At 61.5% G+C, this 25,625-nt stretch overlaps 1 protein-coding gene across 5 annotated transcripts in view; it reads left to right on the top strand.

Moving 5' to 3' along the window:
- Window positions 1-15,884, top strand: part of ADAM11 (ADAM metallopeptidase domain 11) — a 50,484-nt gene extending 34,600 nt beyond the window's left edge. For 4 of the 5 annotated variants that reach the window (XM_038385905.2, XM_043503451.1, XM_038385904.2 and 1 more), the window contains exons 12-27: window positions 1,517-1,601; window positions 2,198-2,288; window positions 3,486-3,537; window positions 4,107-4,206; window positions 4,871-4,942; window positions 5,481-5,573; window positions 6,023-6,103; window positions 6,432-6,482; window positions 6,850-6,913; window positions 8,369-8,468; window positions 8,891-9,010; window positions 10,272-10,440; window positions 11,062-11,176; window positions 12,311-12,401; window positions 14,192-14,209; window positions 15,752-15,884. In XM_038385905.2, the coding sequence (XP_038241833.1) occupies window positions 1,517-1,601; window positions 2,198-2,288; window positions 3,486-3,537; window positions 4,107-4,206; window positions 4,871-4,942; window positions 5,481-5,573; window positions 6,023-6,103; window positions 6,432-6,482; window positions 6,850-6,913; window positions 8,369-8,468; window positions 8,891-9,010; window positions 10,272-10,440; window positions 11,062-11,176; window positions 12,311-12,401; window positions 14,192-14,209; window positions 15,752-15,767 (1,318 nt within the window). In that variant the 3' untranslated portion in view covers window positions 15,768-15,884. The remainder of the gene's footprint in view (window positions 1-1,516; window positions 1,602-2,197; window positions 2,289-3,485; window positions 3,538-4,106; window positions 4,207-4,870; window positions 4,943-5,480; window positions 5,574-6,022; window positions 6,104-6,431; window positions 6,483-6,849; window positions 6,914-8,368; window positions 8,469-8,890; window positions 9,011-10,271; window positions 10,441-11,061; window positions 11,177-12,310; window positions 12,402-14,191; window positions 14,210-15,751) is intronic. The other variant, XM_038385912.2, reaches the window with a different exon arrangement.
- Window positions 15,885-25,625: the final 9,741 nt, after the last annotated feature.

The following is a 25,625-nucleotide window of genomic DNA, read 5'->3' as shown; positions in this document are numbered from 1 at the left end:
CCTGCAATGTGCAGGAGGGCAGACTAGAGGATCACGATGGTCCCTGCTGGCCTTAAATGTATGGGTCTATGAGACATGGAGGGGGAAGCCTGAAGCTGTTAGTCAGTGGCAAATCCAGGAAGAGAACCAGGAAGATATTATACAGGAAGATCTGGATGACCTTGTAAACTGGAGTAATAGTAATAGGATGAAATTTAATAGTGAGAAGTGTAAGGTTATGCATTTAGGGATTAACAACAAGAATTTTAGTTATAAGATGGGGACGCATCAATTAGAAGTAACGGAAGAGGAGAAGGACCTTGGAGTATTGGTTGATCATAGGATGACTATGAGCTGCCAATGTGATATGGCTGTGAAAAAAGCTAATGCGGTTTTGGGATGCATCAGGAGAGGCATTTCCAGTAGGGATAAGGAGGTTTTAGTACTGTTATACAAGGCACTGGTGAGACCTCACCTGGAATACTGTGTGCAGTTCTGGTCTCCCATGTTTAAAAAGGATGAATTGAACCTGAAGCAGGTACAGAGAAGGGCTACTAGGATGATCCGAGGAATGGAAAACTTGTCTTATGAAAGGAGACTTAAGGAGCTTGGCTTGTTTAGCCTAACTAAAAGAAGGTTGAGGGGAGATCTGATTGCTCTCTATAAATATATCAGAGGGATAAATACAGGAGAGGGAGAGGAATTATTTCAGCTCAGCACCAATGTGGACACAAGAACAAATGGGTATAAACTGGCCACCAGGAAGTTTAGACTTAAAATCAGACGAAGGTTTTTAACCATCAGAGGAGTAAAGTTTTGGAATAGCCTTCCCAGGGAAGCAGTGGGGGCAAAAGATCTATCTGGCTTTAAGATTTTACTCAATAAGTTTATGGAGGAGATGGTATGATGGGATAATGGGATTTTGGTAATTAATTGATCTTTAAATATTCAGGGTAAATAGGCCTAATCCCCTGAGATGGGATATTAGATGGATGGGATCTGAGTTACCCAGGAAAGAATTTTCTGTAGTATCTGGCTGGTGAATCTTGCCCATATGCTCAGGGTTTAGCTGATCGCCATATTTGGGGTCGGGAAGGAATTTTCCTCCAGGGCAGATTGGAGAGGCCCTGGAGGTTTTTCGCCTTCCTCTGTAGCATGGGGCACGGGTCACTTGAGGGAGGATTCTCTGCTCCTTGAAGTCTTTAAACCACAATTTGAGGACTTCAATAGCTCAGACATAGGTGAGGTTTTTCGTAGGAGTGGGTGGGTGAGATTCTGTGGCCTGCGCTGTGCAGGAGGTCAGACTAGATGATCAGAATGGTCCCTTCTGACCTTAGTATCTATGAATCTATGAACCCAGGAGTCCTGGCTCCCAGGCCTGGCTTTTGACAGGAGAGCATGTTGTCTTTCCATTCCCTCCTCCATGGAAGGTTCCTTTCACAAGACCAGCCAGGACTGAGCCCTTGAGTGCAAGTGACACTAAGAGCTAGGCAGTTGGGCTGCCACCCTCACCTCCTCCCTCTTTGCTCCCTTGCAGCGGGAGGACGTTCCAGAACAGCCGCAGCGGGACTGCCTACATCGGAGGGATCTGCTCACTCACCCGGGGTGGGGGTGTCAATGAGGTGGGTGGGGAAGAGAATCCTGCCTGTTTTGGGGCAGAGGAGTCCAGGGTCTTGGAGGGAACGTGGTCCTCTCCATGCAACTTTGACCCTCAGCCTAACACAGCCTCCACCTTGGAGATAGGACGTGGGGGGAGCAGTGGGAGGGTGCTGGGCTACAGAGCAGGATACTGAGAGGCTGTGGGACTGCACTGGGAGGCCATGGGATTATGGGGCAGGATTGTAAGGGGTTGTGGGGCTGCAGGATCTGGGGGGGGTATGGGATTGTGGGGCAGGGTTCTGGGAGGTTGTGGGATCGGGGGGGCATAGGATTGTGGGGCAGGGTTCTGGGAGGTTGTGGGATCGGGGGGGCATAGGATTGTGGGGCAAGGTTCTGGGAGGTTGTGGGGCTGCAGGATCTGGCATGGGGGCTGGAGCCTGATGCTGGGGGAGGCAATGGATAAGGGACTGTGAAGGGGGCTCGTGGGAGCTCAGGGAGCCCCACTTGCAGAGGCTTGCACTGTTCCCCATGGGGATGAGCACACAGACCAGGGCTGCTGGAGTCTCTCCCCTCCCAGCAGCTCTGATGGCTTTGTCGTTTCCCTCGCCGCCCCACGCAGTACGGGAACGTTGGCGCCATGGCTGTGACTCTGGCTCAGACCCTCGGGCAGAACATCGGCATGATGTGGAACAAGTACCGGAGCTCTGCGGGTAAGGTGCGCAGAGAAGGGCTGAATGTTTGGCTCTGACACCTGCAAGGGGTGCCAAGAGCAGCTGGCACTGCCATTCAGTCAGCATGTGTGCAAGGTCACAGGCTGCAGCTGTACCATCAGGGGCTGGGCATGTACTAAGCAGGGGACAGCTAGGCCACTCCTTGGTTGGGGAACCTAGGTGCTGCAGGAAGAGTAGTGCATCAGTAGGGGGCACCCTTCTGAGCCTTTACTGAACCCACTTTCCCAGCTTGGTGCTAGGGGCGCTGGTACCTCCTTCAGGTGAGACATCAACTCAGCTCCTGGCTACATCAGGTGGCGAAGCACTGGAATGCGTTACCTAGGGAGGTGGTGGAATCTCCATCCTTGGAGGTTTTTAAGGCCCGGCTTGACAAAGCCCTGGCTGGGATGATTTAGTTGGGGTTGGTCCTGCTTTGAGCCGGGGGTTGGACAAGATGATCTCCTGAGGTCCCTTCCAACCCTGATAGTCTATGATACTATGTGTGATCAGTTCAAGATCCCCTGGGCTGGGTGTTGTGGTGTTAACCCTCCTCAAACATCATGGCAGCTCCGTGTGCCTGGTAAGTGCCATGGGGCAGAGAGCCCTGCAGAGCTAGAGGCTGGAGTGTGAGTACAGGTGGAGTGTTGGCTGCGTGTGTGCAGTGGGCAGGGGAGGAGCGGGTGTTAGAAGTGACTGACCGGGGAAAGCAGGCTGGGCTGGGGTGGGTGGCTGGGCGATGGGGCCAAGCAGGGGTTTGGAGAGTCAGGTGGCAGGGGCAGTGAGAAGTGCCTGCTACTCTCTCCAAGGTGCAAGGAGGAACAGGCTGCAGAGCTGGGGGTGGGATAGCCCCATTGCCAGCATGTACAGTCTGGGGGGCTCTGAATGATGGTCAGCCCTGGGGACGGGGTACCAGACCAGTGGGGCCTGGTGCTGGGGAGATAGGTCAGGGTTCCGATCCAAGCAGCACGTTAGAAAATCCTGGCATTGAGGACTTAGGAAGCCGATTTGGGGCTGCATTCTGAAATGACAGAAGGGGGTGCCGTGTCCCCATTGCTGGGGCAGCTGAGCCTGCTGCTTTGCAACCCACTGCGGCCTGGGGAGTGCCGGGGGTGGAGCGGGAGTGAGATGCCCCGGGCAGGCTCAATGTCTGGGCCTTAGGCCCCATGATTGCAAGGGCTGCCACATGTCTCTCCGCAGGGGACTGCCGGTGTCCAGATTCCTGGCTGGGGTGCATCATGGAAGACACAGGGTGAGTTCCCTTCTGGATTCAGTGGGTGGGAGCAGGGGGGAGGGCTGATCTCGCTGGTGACACCTGTGTTGCTGTGCAGAGCGGCACGGCTCCTAGGCTGGCCTGACAGTGAGGTGACCAGCAGCCACACGTTAAGTTCACCGGTTGTGTGCTCAGAGTCTCCTCCCAGACCCCACTCAGCCCTGGGCTGGTGTGTGACCCTCACTATCCGCTGCCGAGGGACCGAGCTAAGCCTGCAGCAGCCAGGATGTGGTCAGTCCGGCCTGACCCCCGGGGGCACCCCCCTCTCCCTTGCTGTCACAGCTGATGCTGCAGGAGCCTCAGCAGAGGGACTGGCCTGCAACCCCTGGGCACTACAGGGCTGGGAATGCCCAGCCGGCAGGTGACTCTAGGCATCTGCTCAGCTAGTGTGTGTCTCATCCTGAGCTGGGTAGGATGCAGAGTGTAGTAGGAAATAGGGGCAGGCCCACGGCCCTGGCTGGCTGGGGGGTGGGGTAGCACATGGCACTGGGTGCCCATCCCAGTGCACTGAGCATGGCAGCTGTAACGGTGCTGTCTCCTCCCCCCAGGTATTACCTCCCGCGCAAGTTCTCCCGCTGCAGCATCGAGGAGTACAGCCAGTTCCTGCAGGAGGGTGGGGGCAGCTGCCTCTTTAACAAACCCTTAAAGGTAACGCCCCCTCCCCCCCCGCCCGGGGCCAGGCCTCCTAACTGCCCTGGCAGCACAGTCCCGAGAGCTGTTCCCCTTCGCTGGGCTTGGTGGCTCTCCCGCCTCCCAGCTCCTGGGCCACCAGTGTCCACAGCAGAACACAAGCTCCTGGCCAGCTGGCTGAGCAGACAGGCCCAGGTCTGAAAGGGCCCCAGGAGTGGGGTCGCCTTAGGGCAGGGTGGGTGCCTAGGCGGGGGCTCCCAAGGCTCCAGAAGCGCTGGCTTGCAGGGCAGGAGCAGGGGCACCGAGCCCCCAGCAGATGGAGAGCTGGAGTGGAGAGTTCCCCCCTTCCTGTCGTGTGGGGCCAGGGTGGGATCAGCAGCAAAGCAGCCAGATGTTCGTCTCCCCGACTGCATTTCCCAGGGCCGCAGAGCCCTCGGGACGAGCCCGGCCCGGCCCGGCCCAGCTTCCCGGCACAGGGGACGCGGGTCCAGGAAGGCCTTGGAAACACATCCTGCACCCCAGCTGCCTGGCTCCCTCCTGCCCAGTCACATGGGGAGCCCTGGGCAGGGCCCAGATCCCCTGTGTCTGTGCCGTGCTTGGCCCCAGCGCGTGCCCCATAGTGTGGCCCACGCCTGCACCAGGACAGTTGCAGGAACCGTCTCCTCTCTCTTCTCCCCTGCAGCTGCTGGACCCCCCTGAGTGTGGCAATGGCTTTGTGCAGGCCGGAGAGGAATGCGACTGCGGCTCGCTTGCGGTGAGGGGCTGCACAAGAGGGCGGTGCCTGTTTTCAGTCCCTCCCCAGGCCCCCCATGAGCCACTTGGGTGGAGGACATTGGGGGAGGGGCACAGTTGTGGGATGGGGACACTGGGGGCTGGGCACCTGCCCCCAGTCCTGATCAGGGACCAGGTGTTGTAATGTGGGGCTGAGGGAGAGGTGGGGAGAGACCTGGGCTACTGGGGCTGTTGCCAGGCCTTGGGGTGCATGCTGGGGCCTGCCCCCACCCCCTGCAGTTCAGCAGGAGCGAAGACACACGTCAGAGGCTAAGGAGGATTCCTGGAGTCTGGCCCTGCTGCTCCCGGCCTGCAACTCGGGCTCAGGCACTGGGGAGGCCGGGACGGGGCGGGTCAGCTCGTGAGTGCTGGGCCTCGGGGAGGGCACGGGGGGGCATTCGGGAGCAGGCATTGCTGGCTGCTTGGAGGATTGCAGCCTTAACCCCGCCGCCCACAAGCATGAGTATGCGCTGTCTGACACTGACCACCCACGGGCACCTGCTTGTGTCTCTCCTTGGCAGGAGTGTGCAAAGGGCGGTGGCAAGTGCTGCAAGAAATGCACCCTGACCCACGATGCCATGTGCAGCGACGGGCTCTGCTGCAAAGGCTGCAAGGTGAGACTGGCGAGAGCGAGCTGCGGTCTCACCCAGTGGCTAATGCAGACTGCGGGCACTAGAGGGTGATGTAGTCACAAGCGCCTGGGCAGGGCCCCTCCAGGGGCAGGACAGGTTATTAATGAACCATTTATGTGCCAGAGCCAGTCCCTGCCCTGGCCTTCCCACACAGAGCAGGGAGCCTGGTATCCTGGCAGGGCAGGGAGGGACAGAGCCAGCCAATGGGCCCCAGGGAGTGAGTCACCAAAGGACCCCCAGGAGCCCGGACCCAGGGTCACGGCACTGAGGGGCTGAGCACATGCCCTTCCGGTCCCTGCGTCCTGGCCAGCCAGCCTGGAGGGGGGATTTCTGCCTTGGGGACTCGGCAGTGCTGATGCTGGCTCCTCTGTTGCCTGTCCTCCCCCCCCACCCCCCGCATCAGTCATGGCCTTCGCTCCCATCTCTTTCAGTACGAGCCGCGGGGCACACCGTGCCGGGAAGCCGTGAATGAGTGCGACATCCCGGAGAGCTGCACTGGGGACTCCAGCCAGGTGAGAAGGGGCTGGGGGGGCAGGGGCGGGAGCTCAGCCAGGACTCCTGCCTGGCCGCTGTGCAGTGGCTTTGGAGCCAAGTGCCTCCAGCACATGGGCTGTGCTGTGCCCGGCCCTGCCCCAGGCGGCACTGCTCCCAGCTGCCGATGCCAGAGCCCCAGCTCTGACTCTGGAGGAGCCGAGGGGGTGCTTGCCAGGCAGAGCGGGGGCAGGGACCTGGCCTGGGAGCTGTGGCTGAGGGGGACTGGTGGTGTGCGGTGTGGGGGGTCAGGGCTGCGGGGCACTGGCAGAGTTGTGTGTGAGCAGGGCTCCCTTTCTTTCTCTGCAGTGCCCACCCAACCTGCACAAGCTGGACGGCTACTTCTGTGACCACAAGCAGGTAACAGCCCCACATCCCCGCGCCCACTCCCCATACAGGCTGGTTGGCACAGCCCCACACCCACTCCCCGGACAGGCAGATGTGCCTGCTCCCACAGACAGGCTCCCTGACACAGCTGCTTGTGCACACACACTGGCACACCTGCTCCATTAAACATGCTCCCAGTGACTCCCATACACAGCCCAGCCTGACGCATGGCCTGAGGCAGCCGGTGGCCGGCCAGGGACACGGCTGCTCCAGCGAACTCTTTCAAGCCTGTCCTCATGCTGTCTGGGTGCGGTCCCCATGCCAGGCCTGGGAGCATGTCAACACGCGTGTGCCCATCTGCAAGTGCTGCTGTGTGAAATTGGCTCTCTCTGCTCCACAGGGCCGGTGCTTTGGGGGCAGCTGCAGAAGCAGGGACAAACAGTGCAATGCACTCTGGGGGCGTGGTAAGTGCCTGGCTGAGCTCTCCAGCTGGCCTGGGGGTGCAGAGCTGCAGTGAGATGAGGGAGTGCATGCACAGGGCAGGGGTACCGTGGGGGGCATGTGTGCAGAGCAGGCTGGAGGCTGAATGCCAGCACAGGGCAATAAGTGCAGCACTGGCAGCTCTGGAGTCTGAGGCCCTGTGAGCTGATCTCTGCCCTGGGCGCTCTGGGTGCACTGCCCTCGGCAACCCTCTAACCCTCCACCGGCTGACGCAGACAGACTCCAGCTCTCCCTGTGTGTCTGTCACTCCCTGCCTGCCGGCCTCGCTACCCGGATTCCAGTAGAGTCACTTCCAGGGCACCGCACGGTCAGTGAGAGCAGAATCGGGCCCTTTGCTTACGCTCAAACAAAACCACATCAACCCCCGATTCACTTCCAGCGATTTCACACGGCAGATCCCCCTGTGGCCACGCTTCTCCTTGGCCAGCAGAGACACAGCTGGAAGCTCTCAGTTAAAGGGAACCTGCCAAAGGAAACATCTTGGCCCCCACCCTAGGCTGGCTTCCCTCCTCTCACTGTCAGTGCATCAGTGCCGAGGAGGTGTGATGCACCTGCCTTCAGATGGGACCTCTGGCACCATCAGAACAGGTGGCGCAGGGTGGAGGGCAATGGAGAACCTGGCCCAGATATTTTCAATAAACCACTGTGGATGTTAAGGGTCAAGGCCCATTGAAATGAGTGAGGCCAGGACATCCTGATGGGCTAGTTCTCTTCTTGCCATGGACCCCAACAGGTCTGGCTGTGCTCCCATTGCCTCCCATGCAGTGACACACCCCAGTGTAAGGGCCTGGGGGACAGGCCTGCGGCTTGTCAGACACTGCCTGGCTGATCAGTGGTCCCGGCTCATGCCCTCTTCGTGCTCTGCAGGTCACTCTGCACTCACGGCTAGTCCCTCTCCCGGTGCCTAAAGCCCTGCCCTGCTCTGCAGAAACCCTGGTGCCCCTGGAGTGTGTGGGAAGGAAGCGGCCCTGCCAGCCGCACCCCTAACATTGGAGCTGAGCCCCGGCATGGCCCTTGAGGGCTGTCCGCTTGCTCATTCTCAGCCACGGGGCTCAGTGAATGCAGCCATTGTGGGACCCGGCCTGGCCAGTCATGATGCTGCACATGTGGCTGCTGTGGCCAGTACCTTCTGTTCCTGGCTCTGGCACTGACTCAGCTAACGCTCCCTGCCCCACCACTAAGGGACATTTTTGTAAAGCACAAGCGTGGTGGCTGAATCCCCCCACATGCTCCCACACTGGCATGCCTGGCCCACACACTCCCAGGTGTGCTCTGCCAGGCAGGCACTTGGTACTGGCGGGGCTGAGCCTGGCCTGTGAGCACACGCCTCTGCTCCCACTCCGCCCTGCCTGGGGCTGATGGGGGAAGGGCAGGGCCATGTCTGCAGGTGACCCCCCCCTTGCTCCCTCCCATCCCAGCTGCTGCCGACCGGTTCTGCTACGAGAAGCTGAACGTGGAAGGGACCGAGAGAGGGAACTGTGGGCGCAAAGGCCCAGCCTGGGTGCAGTGCAGCAAGCAGTAAGTGCTGGGGCCCACTCTGCTGGGTGGGTCATGGGCATCACAGCATCCTCTGTCCATGCCAGCTGCAGCCTGCAGCCCCAGTGCACATGGCCCCCGGCGCTGGCCTTCCTCTACCTCCTCCCATCCCCCTTCATGCTCTGCCACCATCTGCTTGGCACCTACTCTGGGCCAGGAATGGTCTTATCCCCACCCCCCAGGGAACACCAACCCCTCTCCTGCCACGGGGCCCAGCCCCTGTAACCTGGCTGCAAGGGCAGCAGGGCATGGCCACGCGGCAATTGGCAGCTGTCAAATCAGTTGTATTGCTGGGGCTCCTTGCTCTCCCTCCCACAACTGGGCTGGGGCCGGGGCCAGGGCTAGATCGGGGTGGGAGTGGGTACCCTGGGCCCACCGCTGTGCACTTTGTACCTGCCTCGCAGAGATGTCCTGTGTGGCTACCTGCTGTGCACGAATGTCACGGGCGCGCCGCGGCGGGGCGAGCTCAGCGGGGAGATCACCACGATGACCTTCTATCACCAGAACAGACCCGTCGACTGCAGGTGGGTCAGTGCCAGCGGCCTGACTTGGCTTAGTGCACTCAGTGCCTGGGCCCGCCTGGGCCAGACCAGCTCCCCAGCACCGGGGGCCCAGTGTGAGGCAAAGGAGTGGGGCCTTACTGGGGGAGCACTCATTGCTGCTCCAGGGCAGGGCTGGCCACGGTGGGATCGGCTCGATTGCCCTCTCCTGGCTCAGCGCATCCCATATGACCCTGATTCTAAGTGGCCCCCTCAGTGCACCTACCCCAGGGCACATGGCACTATCTCAGTGCCCTGTGGGGTGGGGGAAGGGCAGCAGCTGAGCTGGGCTTTGGGAGAACCCCATTGTGGCCTGTCAGTTCAGCTGGCCCCGGAGCCTAGCGTTCCCCTGCAGGCACCGGCTGTTACAGCCTCTTCTGTGGTCATCAGATCCATAGCCTGGGCCCCCCTGTGCTGCTCAGCCTCCTGGCTCTGGGCACTGCCAGGTCCCCGGTGCAGGCCCCGGAAGCAGGGCCTCAGCTGTCCACAGCCCCAGTCACTTCGATACGTCCCCGAGGGCCCTGGCTCTGGGAGCCCTGGGGGGTCTCAATTGAGCCCTTCAGAGGGAGTGTGGCAGAGAGGAAGGAGACCCAGACTAGGGCATGTGTACGCTACAGCCGCCCTGCTCGGTGCCGGGATGCAGAGGCTTCCTACAGCACGGGGCCGGGGGGGGCAGATCTTCCATTGCTGTCGTTAATCCACCTCCCCGGAAACAGAAACCTCCTGCTGGCGACTTCTGCTAATCGTACACATGTAACAGGCTCCTAACTACAGACACTTCCCCTCACAGCTCGCTGGGAACCAGCGCCCTGGCCTGGGCCCACCTGTGAAACGGGGTTTGGCCAGCATCTGTTGGCAGGCAGCTCTTCTCGCGTGGCAGTCAAATGCCCCTTTTACTAACATGCTTCAGCTTGGGGGGTCCAGGCGCCAGCCCCCGTTTCTGCTGCAGTGTGGAGAGCTGTTCAGAGGCAGTGCCCTGGTGGCATCAGGCAGTGCCAATGGCCCTGCAGAGCTCTGCACAGCTCCCCAGCCAGAGTTGGCGGAGCCCCTGCTACCGGTGGAGGCTCTGATCCTTTCAGGAGGCAGTGGTGCACGAGGGGGTTCACGATTGACACACAGATATGCCCCCAGCCTGCACCCCATTGGATCCCAGGCAAGGAGCTGGGGCCTTGGGGCATGTTAGCCACACCCTGGGGCATGGACAGTGTCACCTGCCCCCTCCCTCAGCTGTTCTTCCCCTCCCCAGAGGTGGGCACGTCCAGCTGGTGGATGGGTCGGATCTGAGCTATGTGGAGGACGGCACTCCCTGCGGCCCCAGCATGCTGTGTCTTGACCACAAATGCCTTCCCACGGCAGCCTTTAATTTCAGCTCCTGCCCTAGCAGCTGGGACGGGATGATCTGCTTTGACCATGGGGTGAGTCCTTGCTGGGGGCTGGGACATGCCAGGCCTCCCTCTGCCCACAGGGAGAAGCTCTGCGGGGCAGAAGGTCTCACAACATGGGAGCACAGAGGTGGCACCTTGCCCAGGGGCACCCAGCCTCTCCCATCTTCACTGCCCCCAGTACCTGATTTCCACCCTGCAGGGGAGCAGCTTGTCTCCTCCCTGTGCTGAGCCCTGGCCTCTGGCCTTTCCCTCTCCTGTGCTCTGAGGTGCACGCATGTCACTGCCTGAGGGGGGCGCTGCATGGGGACGCCCTGAATCGCCTGCTCCTGGCGCCGACCCGTGGCAGTGGATTAGACTGATTGGATGGCTAGCATGGGGCAGGGTGGGAACCCTGGTAGGAGGTGTCCCTGCCCTGGGGCGCCTGAAGCCTGGGCTGTGGAAGAGACCACAGTCCCCCTGCTCTAATGTTCAGGGCTCAGTCTGTGGGGCATCCCCTGGGGAGCCCCAGCATTGAGGAGCAGAGCTGCCGAAGGCCAGAGCGCCCCCATCGCAGCCCCAGTGAGGCCCCATGGCCCGGGCGAGCATAGGGCCTGGCTGGGGATAGACTCAACTCCCTGCGGCAGTCACCCACCTCCCGTTCCTTTGTCGCAGGTCTGCAGCAATGAGGGCAAGTGCATCTGCCATGCTGACTGGACGGGGAAGGACTGCAGCGTCTACGACCCCATCCCGGAGCCCAAGCCCACCAGCGAAACCGAGAGATACAAGGGTCCGTGTCCCCCATCCACCAGGCATCTCAGTGCCGAGAGCCCCCTGGTGGTTCCCAGCTGCTGCCGGCCCCCACCTCCCTGCATGGGCCAGGCGCTGTGAACCCAGATGTGGAACCCTGCCCAGAACATTGGTCCCCCTCCCTTAGAGCCAGGGCACATCCCCACTCCACTTCCTGCCCAGCCTGATCCCACTCCCTGCAACCCAGCACTGCCCCAGGAACACCCCCCTCCCCGGATCCCCTGCTGGGAACCCCCCCCCATCCTTCCTTGCCCCCCCCGAGCCCCCAAACCCATGCCAGGAGCTGTCCCCCGCCCATGGAAGCCATGGCACCATGTGCCGCAGGACAGCTGGGCCTGGTGGGTTGAGGCTGGGGCTGCTCCATCTCCGGAGCTCCCTGGCCCCAGCCCACCCAGCTCTCTCAGTAGATCCAAATTCCTTTCTCTCGCACTCCACCCACCCAGCCTCTCGGTCTGTCGAGCGGGCTTGGGGGGGTCCCAGCTAGAGGGGCACCTCCACAGGAGACCTGGGTTTGTGTTATTTGTCACTGTGGCTTGCCCCCAGGCCTAGAGCCACGAGCTATTGCTGGGGTCCCAGGGGGGCGAGACGGCCCCGCCACAGAGCCCATGGTGCCATGGCATGTGCTTACAAAGGGTGTGGGCCGGGCAGCCAGGAGAGCGCCCCCTGCTGACTGAAGCCACCTGGTGGAATCCCTCTGCCCTGCTGGCTGCAGGGAGCCAGGGTGGCATGGGCAGGCCGAGGAACAGCAGAGCCGGGCTCTGCTCAGGGCATCCCCGTGTGTGGCTGGACGTCAGGGCTCTGGATGGGAATTGGGGGAGGTCCATTTGCTGAGCCCTCAGGGTGGGGGTGGGACCCTGTGGTGCCCATTCCCCATGGTCCCTCCTAGGGTGGCCCCTGGCATTCAGAGACGCTGAGGTCGTGCCAGGCTCGCCATCAGGAGAGCAGAGCGGGGGGGGTGCACTGCCCCCTCTGGCACCCCTTGCTCCCGGCTCAGCCGCCACAGGGGCGAAGCTACTGCGGAGTCCGTGCGGTGCCCTGCCTGCACCATGCCCCTCACCCAGCCAGTGCCCACGCCCCGCACCTGACCTGTGCTCTCCTCCCCTCTCCGTCGCAGGTCCCAGCGGCACCAACATCATTATCGGTTCCATTGCTGGCGCTGTGCTGGTGGCGGCCATCGTCCTAGGGGGAACTGGCTGGGGATTTAAGTAAGAAACACCGTGTGCCTCTTCCTGATTGCAGCCTTCTGCCATGCCTGGGCTGGGGACCGGGCCACAGACCCTGCCCTGCTCAGAGGCTGAGGGAGGGAGGCATTTCCTGGGCCAGGGGAGCCCTTGCATTCCATGGACTTGGCCAGTCTGACCCACTGGAGGCAGATCTCCCCACGGCTGGGCCTGGCCCTGACAACTGTGGGGCAGTGCGGCTCCTGTGCTATGGGGGGAGGGGCCGAAGGAAGGGGGCTGGGCATGAGGGGGGTGCCCCACACTGCTAATCCCCAGCCCTGTCCCCTGGGAATTTCCCCCTAACTGGGCTCAGGAAGGGGAGTGAGGCAGTGCGGGGCTTCCCCCAGCTGCCTGCGACCTCTGGGGGCACTCTGCTCACACGCCACAATGCACATCGCTCCGGGGGTTTGCCTGGGGCCCTGCCAGCCAGGAGGCAGCTCAGCTGCTGCACGCAGGGGGCTGGCAGAGGACGAGGGCTCTGGGCAAGAGGCCAGCAGAGTGCTGGGCAGGGGAAAGCAGACTGGGGGGGCAGAAGGAGCAGCATGCAGCTGGGAGGGGGGGCAGAGGGACACTGGGCCACCAGGGCAGGAGGGAGACAGGCAGAAATAACTCAGCAAGGAGCCTGCTCCCTGCACTCACACCCAATGTCCCCGGTGTGGGGCAGGGGGTGCTGGGGGGGGTGCTCTGTCTGCTGTGCCCTCGCAGCCCAAGGAGTGGTGTGCTCCGCCTTGCCTCACATGGAGGGTGGTGAGAACCCTGGCCCTGAACCCACGCACCAGCTATCGGCAACAGGCCCCAGGCCTGGCTGCAGCGAGAGGCACAGGGCCAGAGGTCCCTGCCTTGGGGCTGTGACAGGGAGCTCCCTGGGCCAGCCCTGACTGATGGTGCTGGCCCACTGCTGCACTGCCATCTTGGCATGGGGTGGCTCTCGCGATGGGCAGCCTTGGGCCCAGCCACTGGGGCCTTGCAGGCTGGGCTGCCCGCCCCCCCCCGGGCTGTTGGTGTTGGGCTGCCAAACGCTTGGTGTGTGTTCTGCTGAGTGCGGCTGACGGGCCGAGCCCTGCTGCTGCTCCAGCATTCGGACCCTGTCCTGGTGCTGGGGGGGGGGTCTGTGCACGGGGGGAGGGGGGTGCACCGTGGGAGCAGCCAGTGTCCAGGCTTGGCGCTCCGGGCGGCACCGGCGCTGGGCTGAGCGAGAGCATGGCTTTCCGGAGAGTGGGCGCGCTCAGTGGAAAGGCTCCTGGGGCTGGAGAATGCGCCATGGCCCACAAGCACAGGCTGCAATGCTCCCTCCCTGGGAAAACCTGCCCCACTTTACCCACTTCCGCCCAAGCCCCGGCACTGGCCCAGCGCGGCCCTGCTCCCTTGTTATTGGCTCCGTTGGCACGTTCATGCCCTAGCCGCACGGGTGCTGCCCAGAGCTGCACCCAAAACACATGGTACTGGGCTCCAAGCAGGATCTGATGGATACCCACTGGCATGGGGCAACCCCTCCGCCCTGGTAAGTCCCACTGCTTGTGGGGGCTGAGATTTTCCCTAGCACAAGGGCCGGACCTTTCAGCACCCAGCACCCACCAAAGTGAGCCCTGCCTGGCTAGCCCAAGCCCAGTGCACTGTGCCAGGCCTGCAAAGCCCCTGGCACTCAGCCACATGCCACCCAGAGCAAGACTCTGGCGGGGTCGGGGCAGAGCCGGGCAGGATCAGACACACACAGCAGGGCTGCCCCCGGAGGCCTCGCTAACCGTCCCCCTCTCTGTGTCCTCTCTCCTCGCCAGGAACATCCGGAGAGGAAGGTATGACCCGGCTCAGCCGGGGCTGGCATAGCCCTCCTCACTCATCTGCCCTCCATCGCCATCCCATCCCCTCCCCTCGCTCTCCCCCGGCTGCTGGGACGCTACCGTCGCCTTCTGCTGGTTGCTGCACCTGCCTGCCTGGAACCTGCTGCATGGGCCATGACCATCACTCCTGCTCCTCCATGGGGCTGTGCCCCCCTCCCTGTGCGGAGGCCTTGGGGCTCTACCGGGCCGGCGGGAGGGTGATGGCAGGAGAGCCCCTCCATTGCCAGTGTGTCCTGGGTGCTCGGGCTGGGCCAGGCAGCAGAGGGGACTGCACTACTTCCATGTCATGCTGCGTCAGCCCATTGTGCTGGGAGGGATCCTGCCTGCCTCTCCCTGCGGGGTGCACTCTGCCCAGGGGCCAGGCCTGGCTGAACCCCGCCCTGGCACCGCTCCAGTGGTCAGCTAGCTCCCTGCCTCAAGCAGTGGCTGGCAGCTGATGTTCTCCCTCCGTCGGCTGCCCTAAGCTGCGCCCCATTCACACGGCGAGATGTGTTTGCAGGAAGCAGAGCAGCCTGCTCCTCAGGCACCCCCGGGCAGGGATGGGGTGGGGCGGAGCGGGTGCGGGATCGTGCCCCCAATGTGAACCTCGCGCCACATGTCACTGTCTGTGTCCATCTCGTCACCCCCCTGGGGCCATGCCCATCTTTGTGCCTGCATCACTCACCATCCGTGGGAAGCTTGCCACTGAGGGGCAGCCCCGCCTGCCCCAGGGCACTGCCCCACCCGTGGGGTGGAGGTGAGCGAAGCAGGGTCACTCGCCTAGAGGCCTGAGCTATCCTGTGGTAGGTGCCCCTGATGGCTGCGGTTCCAGGTTAGCGGGCATCAGGTCACCCCCGGCCTGTGTGGATGGCCCAGGGCAGGGCCAGGCCCACCGCCTCAACCCATGTGTGCACCAGCCCAGGAGATGGGGGGCTGGCCCAGCTGGGCTTGGGCCTGACCACGGCCCACAGAGCCTCTGACTCGAGGTGGCCAGTTCAAACCCACCCTGGCCAGTTCTCAGCAGGTGCCTGTTCTGGGCCCACACCAGAGGCAGGTTTCGGGGGGGGGGGGTGGCTGGCAGAGGCCATTGAGCCAGCACCCCCCAACCAGCCTCCTGTTTGCACCCAGAGAGGCAGAGCCCAGGCTGCAGTGCTGCAGCCAGGAGCGTCCCAGCCAGTGTGGGGACCGGAGCACGGTGCCTGCCCAGCCCCCGCAGTGCCGCCCCCTCACCCCAGTCGGCACATGGCTCCTGCAGGTGGGCCCCAGACATGCCCCCCCATAGTGCTCAGGCGAGTCTCGGGGTTCCCAGGTTGGGGTGGGGAGGTGAGGCCTGGGTAGGAGTCTTGGGGTGGAGAGCAGCGTTGAGGCCTCCGGGCCCTGAGCAACTCAGTTGGTTTGGGACTAGCCAGCCCCTGACACCGCGTCTGCACCAGCTCTTGGACCACGTTGGGGTCACCCTCACCCTCATTGCCCATGCACGGTGCCAGCACTAACATGCCCCTCATTTCTGTGTTGCAGGTCGGGAGGGGCCTAGTCTGGCCACCCCGCTCTGGCGGCTCTCTGGCTGTCCGCCTGCCCTGCCACGGGGGCAGGGAGAAATCTCCTTAAATAACAAACCAGTCACCAAATAATGATGCGACGAGATGGGTGAACAATCAGTGATGTCTTCCACTGCTGCCTGCTGCGGCCCTGGCTGCACCTGCCGAGGCCGGGGGGGGGGCCCCTCACGCAACCTTGCACTGGAGAGACCTGGATGGCACAGACCCCGCAGCCTTGTGCACAGCTGGCCAAGTGCACTGTCTCCTCGACAGGCCGGCTGCTGCCCGACCCTGCCTGAATGTAGCTTCCACCCCCTCCGCACCGTACTACCACCAAGGAATGTACCCGCTCGCCGTCCCACAGACCACGGCACGCCACCCACCTGCCGCCCTTCCACTTCCCTGTTGCACAGGAACTGGGCAGCGCAGCTAACAGCGGGCAAAGGAGCGCTGGGAACAGGCGAAGAGCCGGCTGGAATGGAGTCAGAGCCACCCCTGTCCAAGTGGCTGCCAGGGCTCCCCTCATTCGCGTGGCCTGGTCTCAGCCCTCAGCATGTCTCCAGTGTGACCTGGTGCCCGCACCAGCTGCTGGGGGCTTGGTGCCCTGCCGTACCGATGGGGCTGGGATTCTGCCAGGGATACTTTTTAATGCAAAGCAACACAATGAATGTAGCCTGGGGGCAGCACGGAGCTGGGTGTGTGCTGGGAGCGGCAGGAAGAGGAGTTAGACATTTGTCTCTCGTTGCCCGCTCACCCCACCCAACGGCTGCAAACTGGTGGGGTGGCAAAGATACACCTATGCCTCCCTCCAGTTCAACCCTGCCCAGCCCCACCACCTCAGGGGGCTGCTCCCAGGGGAGCCCAGACCCCCTCCCAGCACAGCCCTGCACTGGGGAACAGGGACCAAGCCCACCGGCAAACCAAACCCAAACTGCCATGGAGAACCCAGGTGGGGGCAGTCACGGCGCGAATAGCCCAGCGTCTGCGCCGGTAAGCGCCAAAGCTGCTCTCGCACCAACACACGCTGGGCCAGTACCAGCGATCCCCTCCCAGACCTTGTCTCTCTAATTCCTGGGCCAGACACGGCTACACCGCTGCCGACAAACTGCCATGGGACACTCACGCCACCGGCCACCACCAGCCTTGGGCTGACAGCCCATGGTCTGCACGGCTGGCTTCCTCTGGCCAGCAGCTGGCACATCCAACACTACATCCCACCCTCTCTCAAGCTCTTGTGCCCGACTGTGAGTCAGGACGCCTGGTTCTCTGCCCAGCTCAGCCACTGACTCACTGTGCAGCCTCAGGCAAATCACTTCCCCTTCCTGTGCCTCAGGTTCCCCATCAAACACAGAGGTTTGAAGATGCTGAGCTGCCAGGAGGGACGGTGCTGGCTCAGCCTGTCACTGTCCAGGGCCCTCCTGTCTGAGAAGAGGCTCTTCCATTACAGTCATTTCTCCTGGCTCCTCTGAGTCCAAGCGCCCACCACTTCAGCCCCTGCTTCTGGGATGGGAATCTGCCTCCCTCCCTGCTCCCTCTGGGAGAAAATGCCAGGCAGCGAATTGCTTCCTTAGCAGGTCCATGGCCAGCCAACACCTCCGCAGGGGCCCTTGGAGCCGGAGACCCAGCCATTCAGCCCAGGCCAGCCAGGCCCCTCCCAGCCGCTGTGCCACTGCTCTGGCAGCAGGAGAACCAGCCCAGCAGGGGCCACTGGAGCAGTCCTCACTGGCCCCCAGAACGTGACTTGTCTGGCTTGGCAAGTGGAGTATGGTGGGTTTCCAGCCCCAGGGCGTAGGCTTGGGGCCCGCGGCTGGTGGCCTTGCAGGCCTGGGTAGAATAACCAGATAATGTCCAGAGGAGGATGGTGACCTCTTGCAGCAGGGCTGAGCAGAGTGTTCTTCATTCCCCAGAGCCCTGGCAGCCCCAGCAGCCCAAATCCTGCTGGCCAGCAGCGCCCTCACCCTGCACACACTCCACAGCTTGGGCTGCCTTGCCGTCTGCCTCAGGTCTTGAGCAGCCTTTGCTGGCCCCCAAAGGCCGAGCTCTGCTGCAGACGGGGCCTTCACCTGGGCGGGTGAGCGAGGGGCTCACACAGTGACAGCTGGGGCTGCGGCATGGGGCAGACGCTGCCAACTACTGATGGCCCTTTAGCCGGGGGCAGCCTGGCCCAAGTAAAAGCCAGGCCCCCTCCCAGCTGGACACGGTTGGGGGGAGGGGGGTTGCTTGTGAGTTGGTTCGAGGGCACCCTGCTCTCTGCGGTGGGCATTGCATTTCCCATGAGCTTGGACTGGGGAGGTTTTACTTACAGCATAAAAAAAATCACTTTGTTCTGCTCTCAGTTGTGCTGGTGTGAAGGTGGCCTAAGCACCATAGACGTCAGTGGGGTAACGCCAGCTTTACACCACCTGGCAGGATCTGGCCCAGAAATAGTGTGTTGCCACCTCTGTTTGGTGTCGAAGTCCCACTCCTCCACGTGGCTTCCCGTGGTACGTGGGGCCAAGCACCGCAGCAAGCCCCTGCTCTGAGGCCAGAACGGTTCATTCCAGACACAGCCCAGTCAGCATGTCTGGCCCAAACGGTCAGACGCAGGAGCCTTGAGGTAGGTTCCTAAAGCCGTAGTGAGGTGCCTAAAATGGTTGGATTATCAAACGTGCAGAGCACCCCCGCTCCCACTGCAGCCAGCGGGGACTCAGCACCATTGGAAATAGACGCAGTTTATGGAGGTACCTAAATAGGGGGTTTGGTGCCTAACTTTAAACTCCCAACTTTTTACGTGCGGGCGCATTGGAACAGTGCCCTCAGTAACCAGCTACCTCGGCTCAGTGCGAATGGCAGAGGTTAAAGTCAGCCTGCTTCCGGGCACTTCATCTCAGGCCACTTGGACAGTGACCTGTGGCCCCTCCATCTGGGCTGCAGACACAGCACACAGCCAGTTTGTTAATTCAGGGAAAAAAGCTTCTTTTGGGGAAAAAAAGTTCTTGGAAACATTTGAAAAACCTAAACTTGAGGCCATGTTTGCTGGGGTGGCAGCAGCCTCAAGCAAAGCCCTGCAGTGTTTGCAAGCCCAAGTGCAGGATGCGGGTGCAGGACCAGACAGTGGAAGTGACCTGACCCACGGTCAAACTGCCTAGTCTCTACGTACTGTCAGCGCAATGACAGAAAGCAGTAACCCAGCAGCATCGGGGTGGGGGGAACGTGGGGTGTTAAAATCCAGCTAGGTTGTGAGTACCACAGGGCAAACAACGCGATCCCAACATGGAGGTGACAGTGTCCCTGCTTCAGTGCCTTTGAGTCGGGAGTGAAGATACACAGCCCCAAATCCTGACCTCACCTATGGGCCTACCACTCCGGCTGATGGCCCGGGGGTGAAGGGAGAATGTAGGCCAGAGATCTGTGCTCAGAGCAGCCAGCTTGTTGCTGGGTCACCTTATTCCAGACACACAGAAATGGGGCAGATCCTGCCATCGCCCATCTATTGAGCAGCCAACCCAGTATCCTGGAGGTACAAAACAGGTATAAAGCCCCCTACTGCCACCTCCTGTGCTGCCCTTCTGGCCTCAGTTTCCACCAGAAGCCAGAGCTTCTCCGTGGCCGGAGGCGGGCTCGGCCGTGGGACCTGCACCCTGGAGGCAGGAACCTTCCTGTGTCTGGTGCCACGGCCAGCAGCAGGGAGGCCTGGCGGCTCTGCAGACAAAGGTGGCTGCACTTCCTTGCCCTGTGCTCAGCTGTTGGCACCTCTGGGGGCCTGAGTGACCCCTAGCACTGTGGCCACCTTGTTCCCTGCCCCAAGCGGGTGCTGAGGGTTTGGGTGTCATGGCCTGGTTAGTGACTAGGGCTAAGGCAGCTGGGGGATGGGACCCTGGCACGTGCTGGGAGCTTCAGAGGCCAAGTGGAGCTTATGTAACAAATGTGCCCTAAAGTGGCTGGTGCACCCCTGCCCCCGCCCTGTGCTGCCGTTTCCACAGCTGCCGGTTTCTGGGCAGTGCCCGCCTGGCTCTCACCTGGACAAAACCTGGAAGCCCCTTTCTTGGGACAGAGGTTTGTACCCTGGCAGCAAAATTGTCCCTGATGGTGGCAGCATTGACTGACCAGAGCTAGGTCACGTCTCCAGGGCAGGACGCCCCCGTGCATTGCTGTGGTGGTGCCTTGCACAGATCATAGGGGGGCTGGGTGGTGTCTGGCCATGAGGGTGGGGCTGCACCATGGGAGAGGGGCTAATGGACACCATGCTCACCCGGAGCAAATCTGAATCCTTTGTTAACATTACCCAGGAGCAGCCCCCCTAACTGCCAAGTGTCCAGCTGGAGCATGAGGTAGAGGGACCCTCCCTACCCCCGGCCCCCTGCACCTGCCAGGTTGGAAGCCCTACCCCCGAAGGTCATTTCCACAGATGACCCCACTGTGTCCTGGGCCCACGGGCCACCCCATTTCCCAGCACTCTTCGGGGGACCCAGAGCCCTGCAGAGGGGCCCAGCGTAGGGCTGGCGCACCAGGGCTGGTGTGGAGATTTTTAAGGGGCTCAGTACAAACCCCACATGGATGCTGGATGTACCCATTGTCCCGGCATTGCACATGGGGACGGGTGAAAGCCGGGATCGTGGGCTGGGGGTGGGGTTCTGGGAGGGTTGAGAACATGGGGAGGAGGGAGGGGTTCTGGGAGGGTCAGGATCATGGGGGGCAGGAGAGGGGTTCTGGGATGGTTGGGATCATGAGGGGGTCTGGAGGGTTGGGATCATGGGGAGAAGAAAGGGGTTCGAGGAGGGTTGGGATCATGGGGGGGTTCTGGGAGGGTTGGGATGGGGGGGGCTTTAGGGAGGTCAGGCAAGTCCTTCCAGTGCCATGATTCTGTGGCAGCTGGAGAACTAGCGAAAGGGCCGTGCGAGCGCCGGGCAGGGGAGCCAGGCCGGGGTTTTCAGCCAGGCTGCAGGGAGGCTCCTGCTGGGTGTTTGCCACCCTCTGCCTGTACCCAGTACCTGCCATTCGGGAGAGATGACGCCCCACTTCAAGTCTCCCCCCATGAGTGTGTGGGGCTCCCAAGGCCCTCCCTCAGGTCCAGGCCATGCTGCGGCCAATTTGGCTGCAGATTGAGACAAGCAAGGCAAAAGCGCTGAAAGGACTAACCCAACCCCTTCGACTGGACCATGGAGCAGGAAAAGGCACAAGCCCGGGGGGGTTCAGATGCTCCCAGGTGGCTGCAAGTCCCTTCCGGCGGCAGCGTCACGCAGGCACCAGCTTCAGCACTTGCGCTCGATGACCCAACACAGTCATGTAAACTCTCAGCCCAGCCGCGTCACCCAAGGATCCCTTGCCCCAGCACTGAGCGCCCCAGGGCGCACGCATGCTTTGCGCCAGTGGTGCTAGGACTTGCACTAGCAATCGTTGCGTGTCCCAGGCCCAAGCTGCTGAGGGAGGTGGATGTGTTAAGATTTGCACATCCATGCACCGTGCTGACACTAGCAGCTGCAAATGCACCATGCTGCAGCTGGGCTCCAGGTAGCCAGGTGGGGAGTCTCTCTGCAGCGCCCCCAGCTCCAGGCCGACGGGAAGCTTCCCTGGACTCTTCAAATGTCGTTCCCAATAAAACATCCTTGAAAAGCAACCAGAAGCCACTGAACCCTCATTTTAGCCCAGCCATTTTGGCTCTAGCTCCTGGCTGCGGGGCTGAGCACATGGTGCTCAGGAGGTGAATCTCCTGCCAGAGGAGAGGTTAACTGCACTAGCATTCCTGGGGCACCATAGGGGGAGAAAACAGAACAAATATGTGGGCACCTACTATTAGTCTGCAGCATATCATGACTGCTCAGAATGCGCAGTGGCAGTGGGGGCAGAATTCCATCCTCCTGCTTCAAAAAACCTCAGCTAAAGGAGAATCTCCACTAGCAGTATAGTCCCTATGGTATGCATTTAAGCAGTTCCAATTCAATCCAGCAGAGGGAAACACTGCACATGCCCCCCTCAACACACACTAGTGCACACAGGCCGGTGACAGAGGTCTGGCATTAGCACTGCACGCGTGCTGCTTAGCTGCCCCGGGTGCTGAGCTCCAACCCATGGCTGGGTTCACAGCACGATTGGTAAACCTGAGCCTGAAGCAACCAGCCTACGCCCAGCATGGCGATGGACAGTCCAGCTCCCGGCATGCTCCAGGGGCCCTGCGGGCTGGACTGGGCACTAGCTCTTTGCTGTAGCATGTCTTGGTCACACAACCACCTGCAGCGAGAGCAACCACTGCTCGGTGTCACACACACAGGCTGAGCATTGGGGCTGGGCCCCTTCACTCCAGACTGTCTTCTAGAAGGTTTCTCTGCCCAGCTGGGGCTCATTTCAGCCACCTCTAGGGCTGGCAGCTGGGCACTGACACAGCTGCCAGAGGAGCATCACTGCTGGAGGGAAGCCCCCTTCTAGGAGCTCTAGCGCTTGTGGCAAGTGGCCAGGGTGCTCTAGACGGATCGGGGAAGCTCTAGAGGACTCGTTTGCTTTAACCCAAGGATGAGGTGGGCGTAGCTGGGAGCGCTAGGGGCCCAGGGAGCGCTAGGGGTCCAGGCCTGACACTCAGACATTGTCGTCAGCACAAATCCTTGCTGCTGAAGAAGAAAAACCTCATTCGGTGACTTTCCTGCCAGTGGCTCAGCAGAGGGGCATTGTGTTCCTACTTCGCTCCTGGCATCTGAGCAGCCCTCTGCTCGGAGCTGAACCAGGGCAGGAGACAGCAGCTGCCTGGGTGAGTCAGTCACTCCTGAGCTGAGCAGGAAGGAGACAGGAGCTCCAGCCCATGGGCAGGGCCCCAGAGCAGCTCGGGTGAGTCACGCCCCCATAAGTCAGAGCCTGGGGGCTGATGGCCGCAGGCCCAATCCCCAGGGCCAAGCTCGGAGCACTGCTCTAGGCAGGAGGGGTGTGCAGTCCGCCCTCAGCTCCAAGGGAAAGGGGCAGGTGGCAGAGATGTTGGGGACTTGGCTCTGTGGGTAACTGCAAGGTCAGCTAAGGCCATAGCCAAAGTGATTGGAATCACGGTTGCTCCAGAGAGGCTCACCAGGGTGCAGTGAGACCAGCTGATCCCTGCTAACTGTGACTGCAATTCCAGGACCTCTGCAGCCCTCAAACGCCCCGCTAGCCGCAATCAAGTCCAGGCCAGCATTTCAGGTGCTCTGGTGGGGGACCCCCCCTTACACAGCACAAGCTGGATTCATCCATCTGCCTGTGCCCAGCACCCTCCAGAACAAATCCTCACGGTTCCCCGTCTCCTCCTTTTTATCCCACCAGGCAGAGGTTTGCAAACAGACCTTTGGGGAGGAATGATCGGGGAGGAGAGAGGCTGAGAGGCAATGTGGGCCAAACCCATGGGGGGCAGGGAGGGAGCACCATGAGCCTACCTCCACCCTCTGATTCACCTCAGCAGACTCCCGAGCCTGTGGGTCACCATCTGCCATGGGCATGCCGATTTCCATCCCCAGCAGTCGCCGCACCCAGCACAGACTCCACCTCCAGAGACCTTCCCAAGTGCCTTTCCCCACCCTGAAAACCCAAGGGGAGAGAGAGAGGGGCATGTTTTGGACCTGCCTTAGTGGTGCAGCCTGGCTGCAAGGCTGAAACAGCTGCTGCTGGGGAAGGCTGGGCTGAGCTGTTGGTCTGTCCTTGGTATTTGAAGCATAGAGGTGTAGGGGGTTGAATTAAAGCTGTGCCAAGGGCTCTGTTAGGGTTATGCGCAGGCTATCAAGCATACTTTTGCATGTGTGTATTGTGGTCTGGGTTGAGGGGGATGCAACCAAGAACTGTCACTCAAAGGGAAGGGGCTCAGCTCAAAAAGTTTGAAAACCACTGCCATATTTTGCAAATTGATGCACATAGATCATGTCACCCACCACTGAAAAGCAGCCACCTCTGGGATGGAAGAGGGCTGCTGTGTAATGGTGCTCAGCAAACTGCACAACAGTGTGGGGCAGGACGCGAAGGAGTCTCCAGCCCTGCAGGGGGGACATTGTTCTTCCTTTAGCAGTTGAGAAGAGGTTGAATTCTACTGATCTGTTCTTCTCTTGCAATGGGTGGAAGGGAAGCCAGAGCTGGGGCTCAGCAGCCCCAGCCCTGGGTAGAGCTTGATCCTGATCTGGCTCCGCTGGCTCGGGCTGTTGCTGACCAGAATCCTGAGCAAGCAGCAGCTGCTGGAACAGCTGATGGGCTTTGTCCACCAGCCACCACAAGGGGGGGCTCCAAGTCCATGCAGCTCCTTGCCCTTGGTTACTCTGCCATGGATCCCGAGCTTTCCCCTTGGGTCGGCAGACACCTGGGGGGTGAGCAGGGAGCTGCCCAGCCACGTCCCATCCCTGCAGAGCCCTGAGCCTGCTCCAGCTCAGCACCTCCAATCCAGGTGTAGCCAGGTGGAAAAGGGGAGTGTTTCCTGGGGACCCCACAGCCCCCCGCCCTATGGCATTCCAGGCCACTCAGCCACAGGGCCTCTCCGAGTTCAGGGTGCGCAGCGGCTGCCCATCCCGGCCTCTAGCACCTCCCATGTAGCACAGTGGCAAGAGGGGTCCCTGTAGGGCTCAGTCTGAGGGGCTCCGTGGGGCAGCGGGGGAAGCAGCTGTGTTGGGACCACGCTTCTGGGGCAGGATGGTTTTGCCGCGTTCCCCGAGGCTGCTCAGGCTCTGGATCCAGCTAAACTCCTCCAGGAGCTGGCTCCGCTGCCCTCTGTCCTCGCTCTGCCCAGCACTGGGATCTGCATGGTCCCTTGGTTGGACAGGGGGCCCCCGATCAAGCTGGCAATGTCAGCCCAGAGGTTCGCTGCCTCAAGGGCCTGGCCCTCCACAGGGAAGGCAGGAGCCATTCCATGGGCACCAGTGGGGTGACAGGGAGCGAGCGGAGAGCCAGGCCCCAGGCTGGTGTGCCGAGTCAGAGCCTCCTTGCATGCTGGCCAACTCCCCTCCCCATGGTGGTAGAGCTGTGACTGGGTGGGACCCAGCCAGGGCGTTTTGTGCCCTCCTTGCCCTACCTCTATCAGGAGAGCCAGCAACCACACAGGCACAGCCACCAGGGCTGGTCTCTTGCAAGCTCCCACGATTCAGGGCCTTTCAACTGCAAAATCAATGAGCACAGAATATCCTCTGGGGAACACTGGACTTACTGTGCCATGGGCTTCACACCCAGCCTCCCTCGTTTGGGAGGTCAAGGAGGTATTTGGTGGGGAATGAAATCAAAGCTTCCCAGCCCTAGCTTTCTCCCTGCTTGGATCAGGGACAGGGGCAGTGTCAGAGCAGGCTTGGCTCTCCCAGCTTTGCCTTGCCAAGCACAGCACCCAAGCTGGGCTATGACTCCCAGGGGGTCCTCCCATTTGCTGGCCAATCTAACCTTGCCAATGACAAGACAAGCTCACTCACCCATGAGGACAGATTTGAAATGACAAACCTGGGGCAGCAGGAGCTGGCTGTGCAAAGACGGTTCCAGCACTTGAAGCTGCAGGAAAGAGCTAATGGTTCCCAGTGCCTCTTTCCCCCCCCCCCCCCCCCGCCCCATGCAGCCTCCTCCAGTGGCAGGCTGGAGCAGGGCTGCACACCCACCTGCCTGGACAGAGAGCTGCACGATGAAAAAGCAACTCTGCATGAAGAACAAGAGCAGCAGCCTGATGCAGCTTCCTGATGCACCAAGCCTGTGTCACCATGTTACCCTGGCCTTGGTAGAGAGAGGCACTAGCCTGTTAGCCACCTGCCACCCAACCTCCTTGGGGCTGTGCCAGCCTTTGCTCCACCCTGCAGGGAACACTGAGGTGTGCAGGCCCTGGGCACACCCAGCCATGGCTCCCTGTGGGGTCCAGTCCTGGTAGTGGACACTCACAGGAAATACCCAGGCCACTGTCCCGAGAAAGCTTT

This window comes from Dermochelys coriacea, chromosome 27 (genome assembly GCF_009764565.3).
Source record: "Dermochelys coriacea isolate rDerCor1 chromosome 27, rDerCor1.pri.v4, whole genome shotgun sequence".
In the NCBI taxonomy this organism is placed as follows: domain Eukaryota; kingdom Metazoa; phylum Chordata; order Testudines; family Dermochelyidae; genus Dermochelys; species Dermochelys coriacea.
This window is presented reverse-complemented; position numbering and strand designations above follow the sequence as displayed.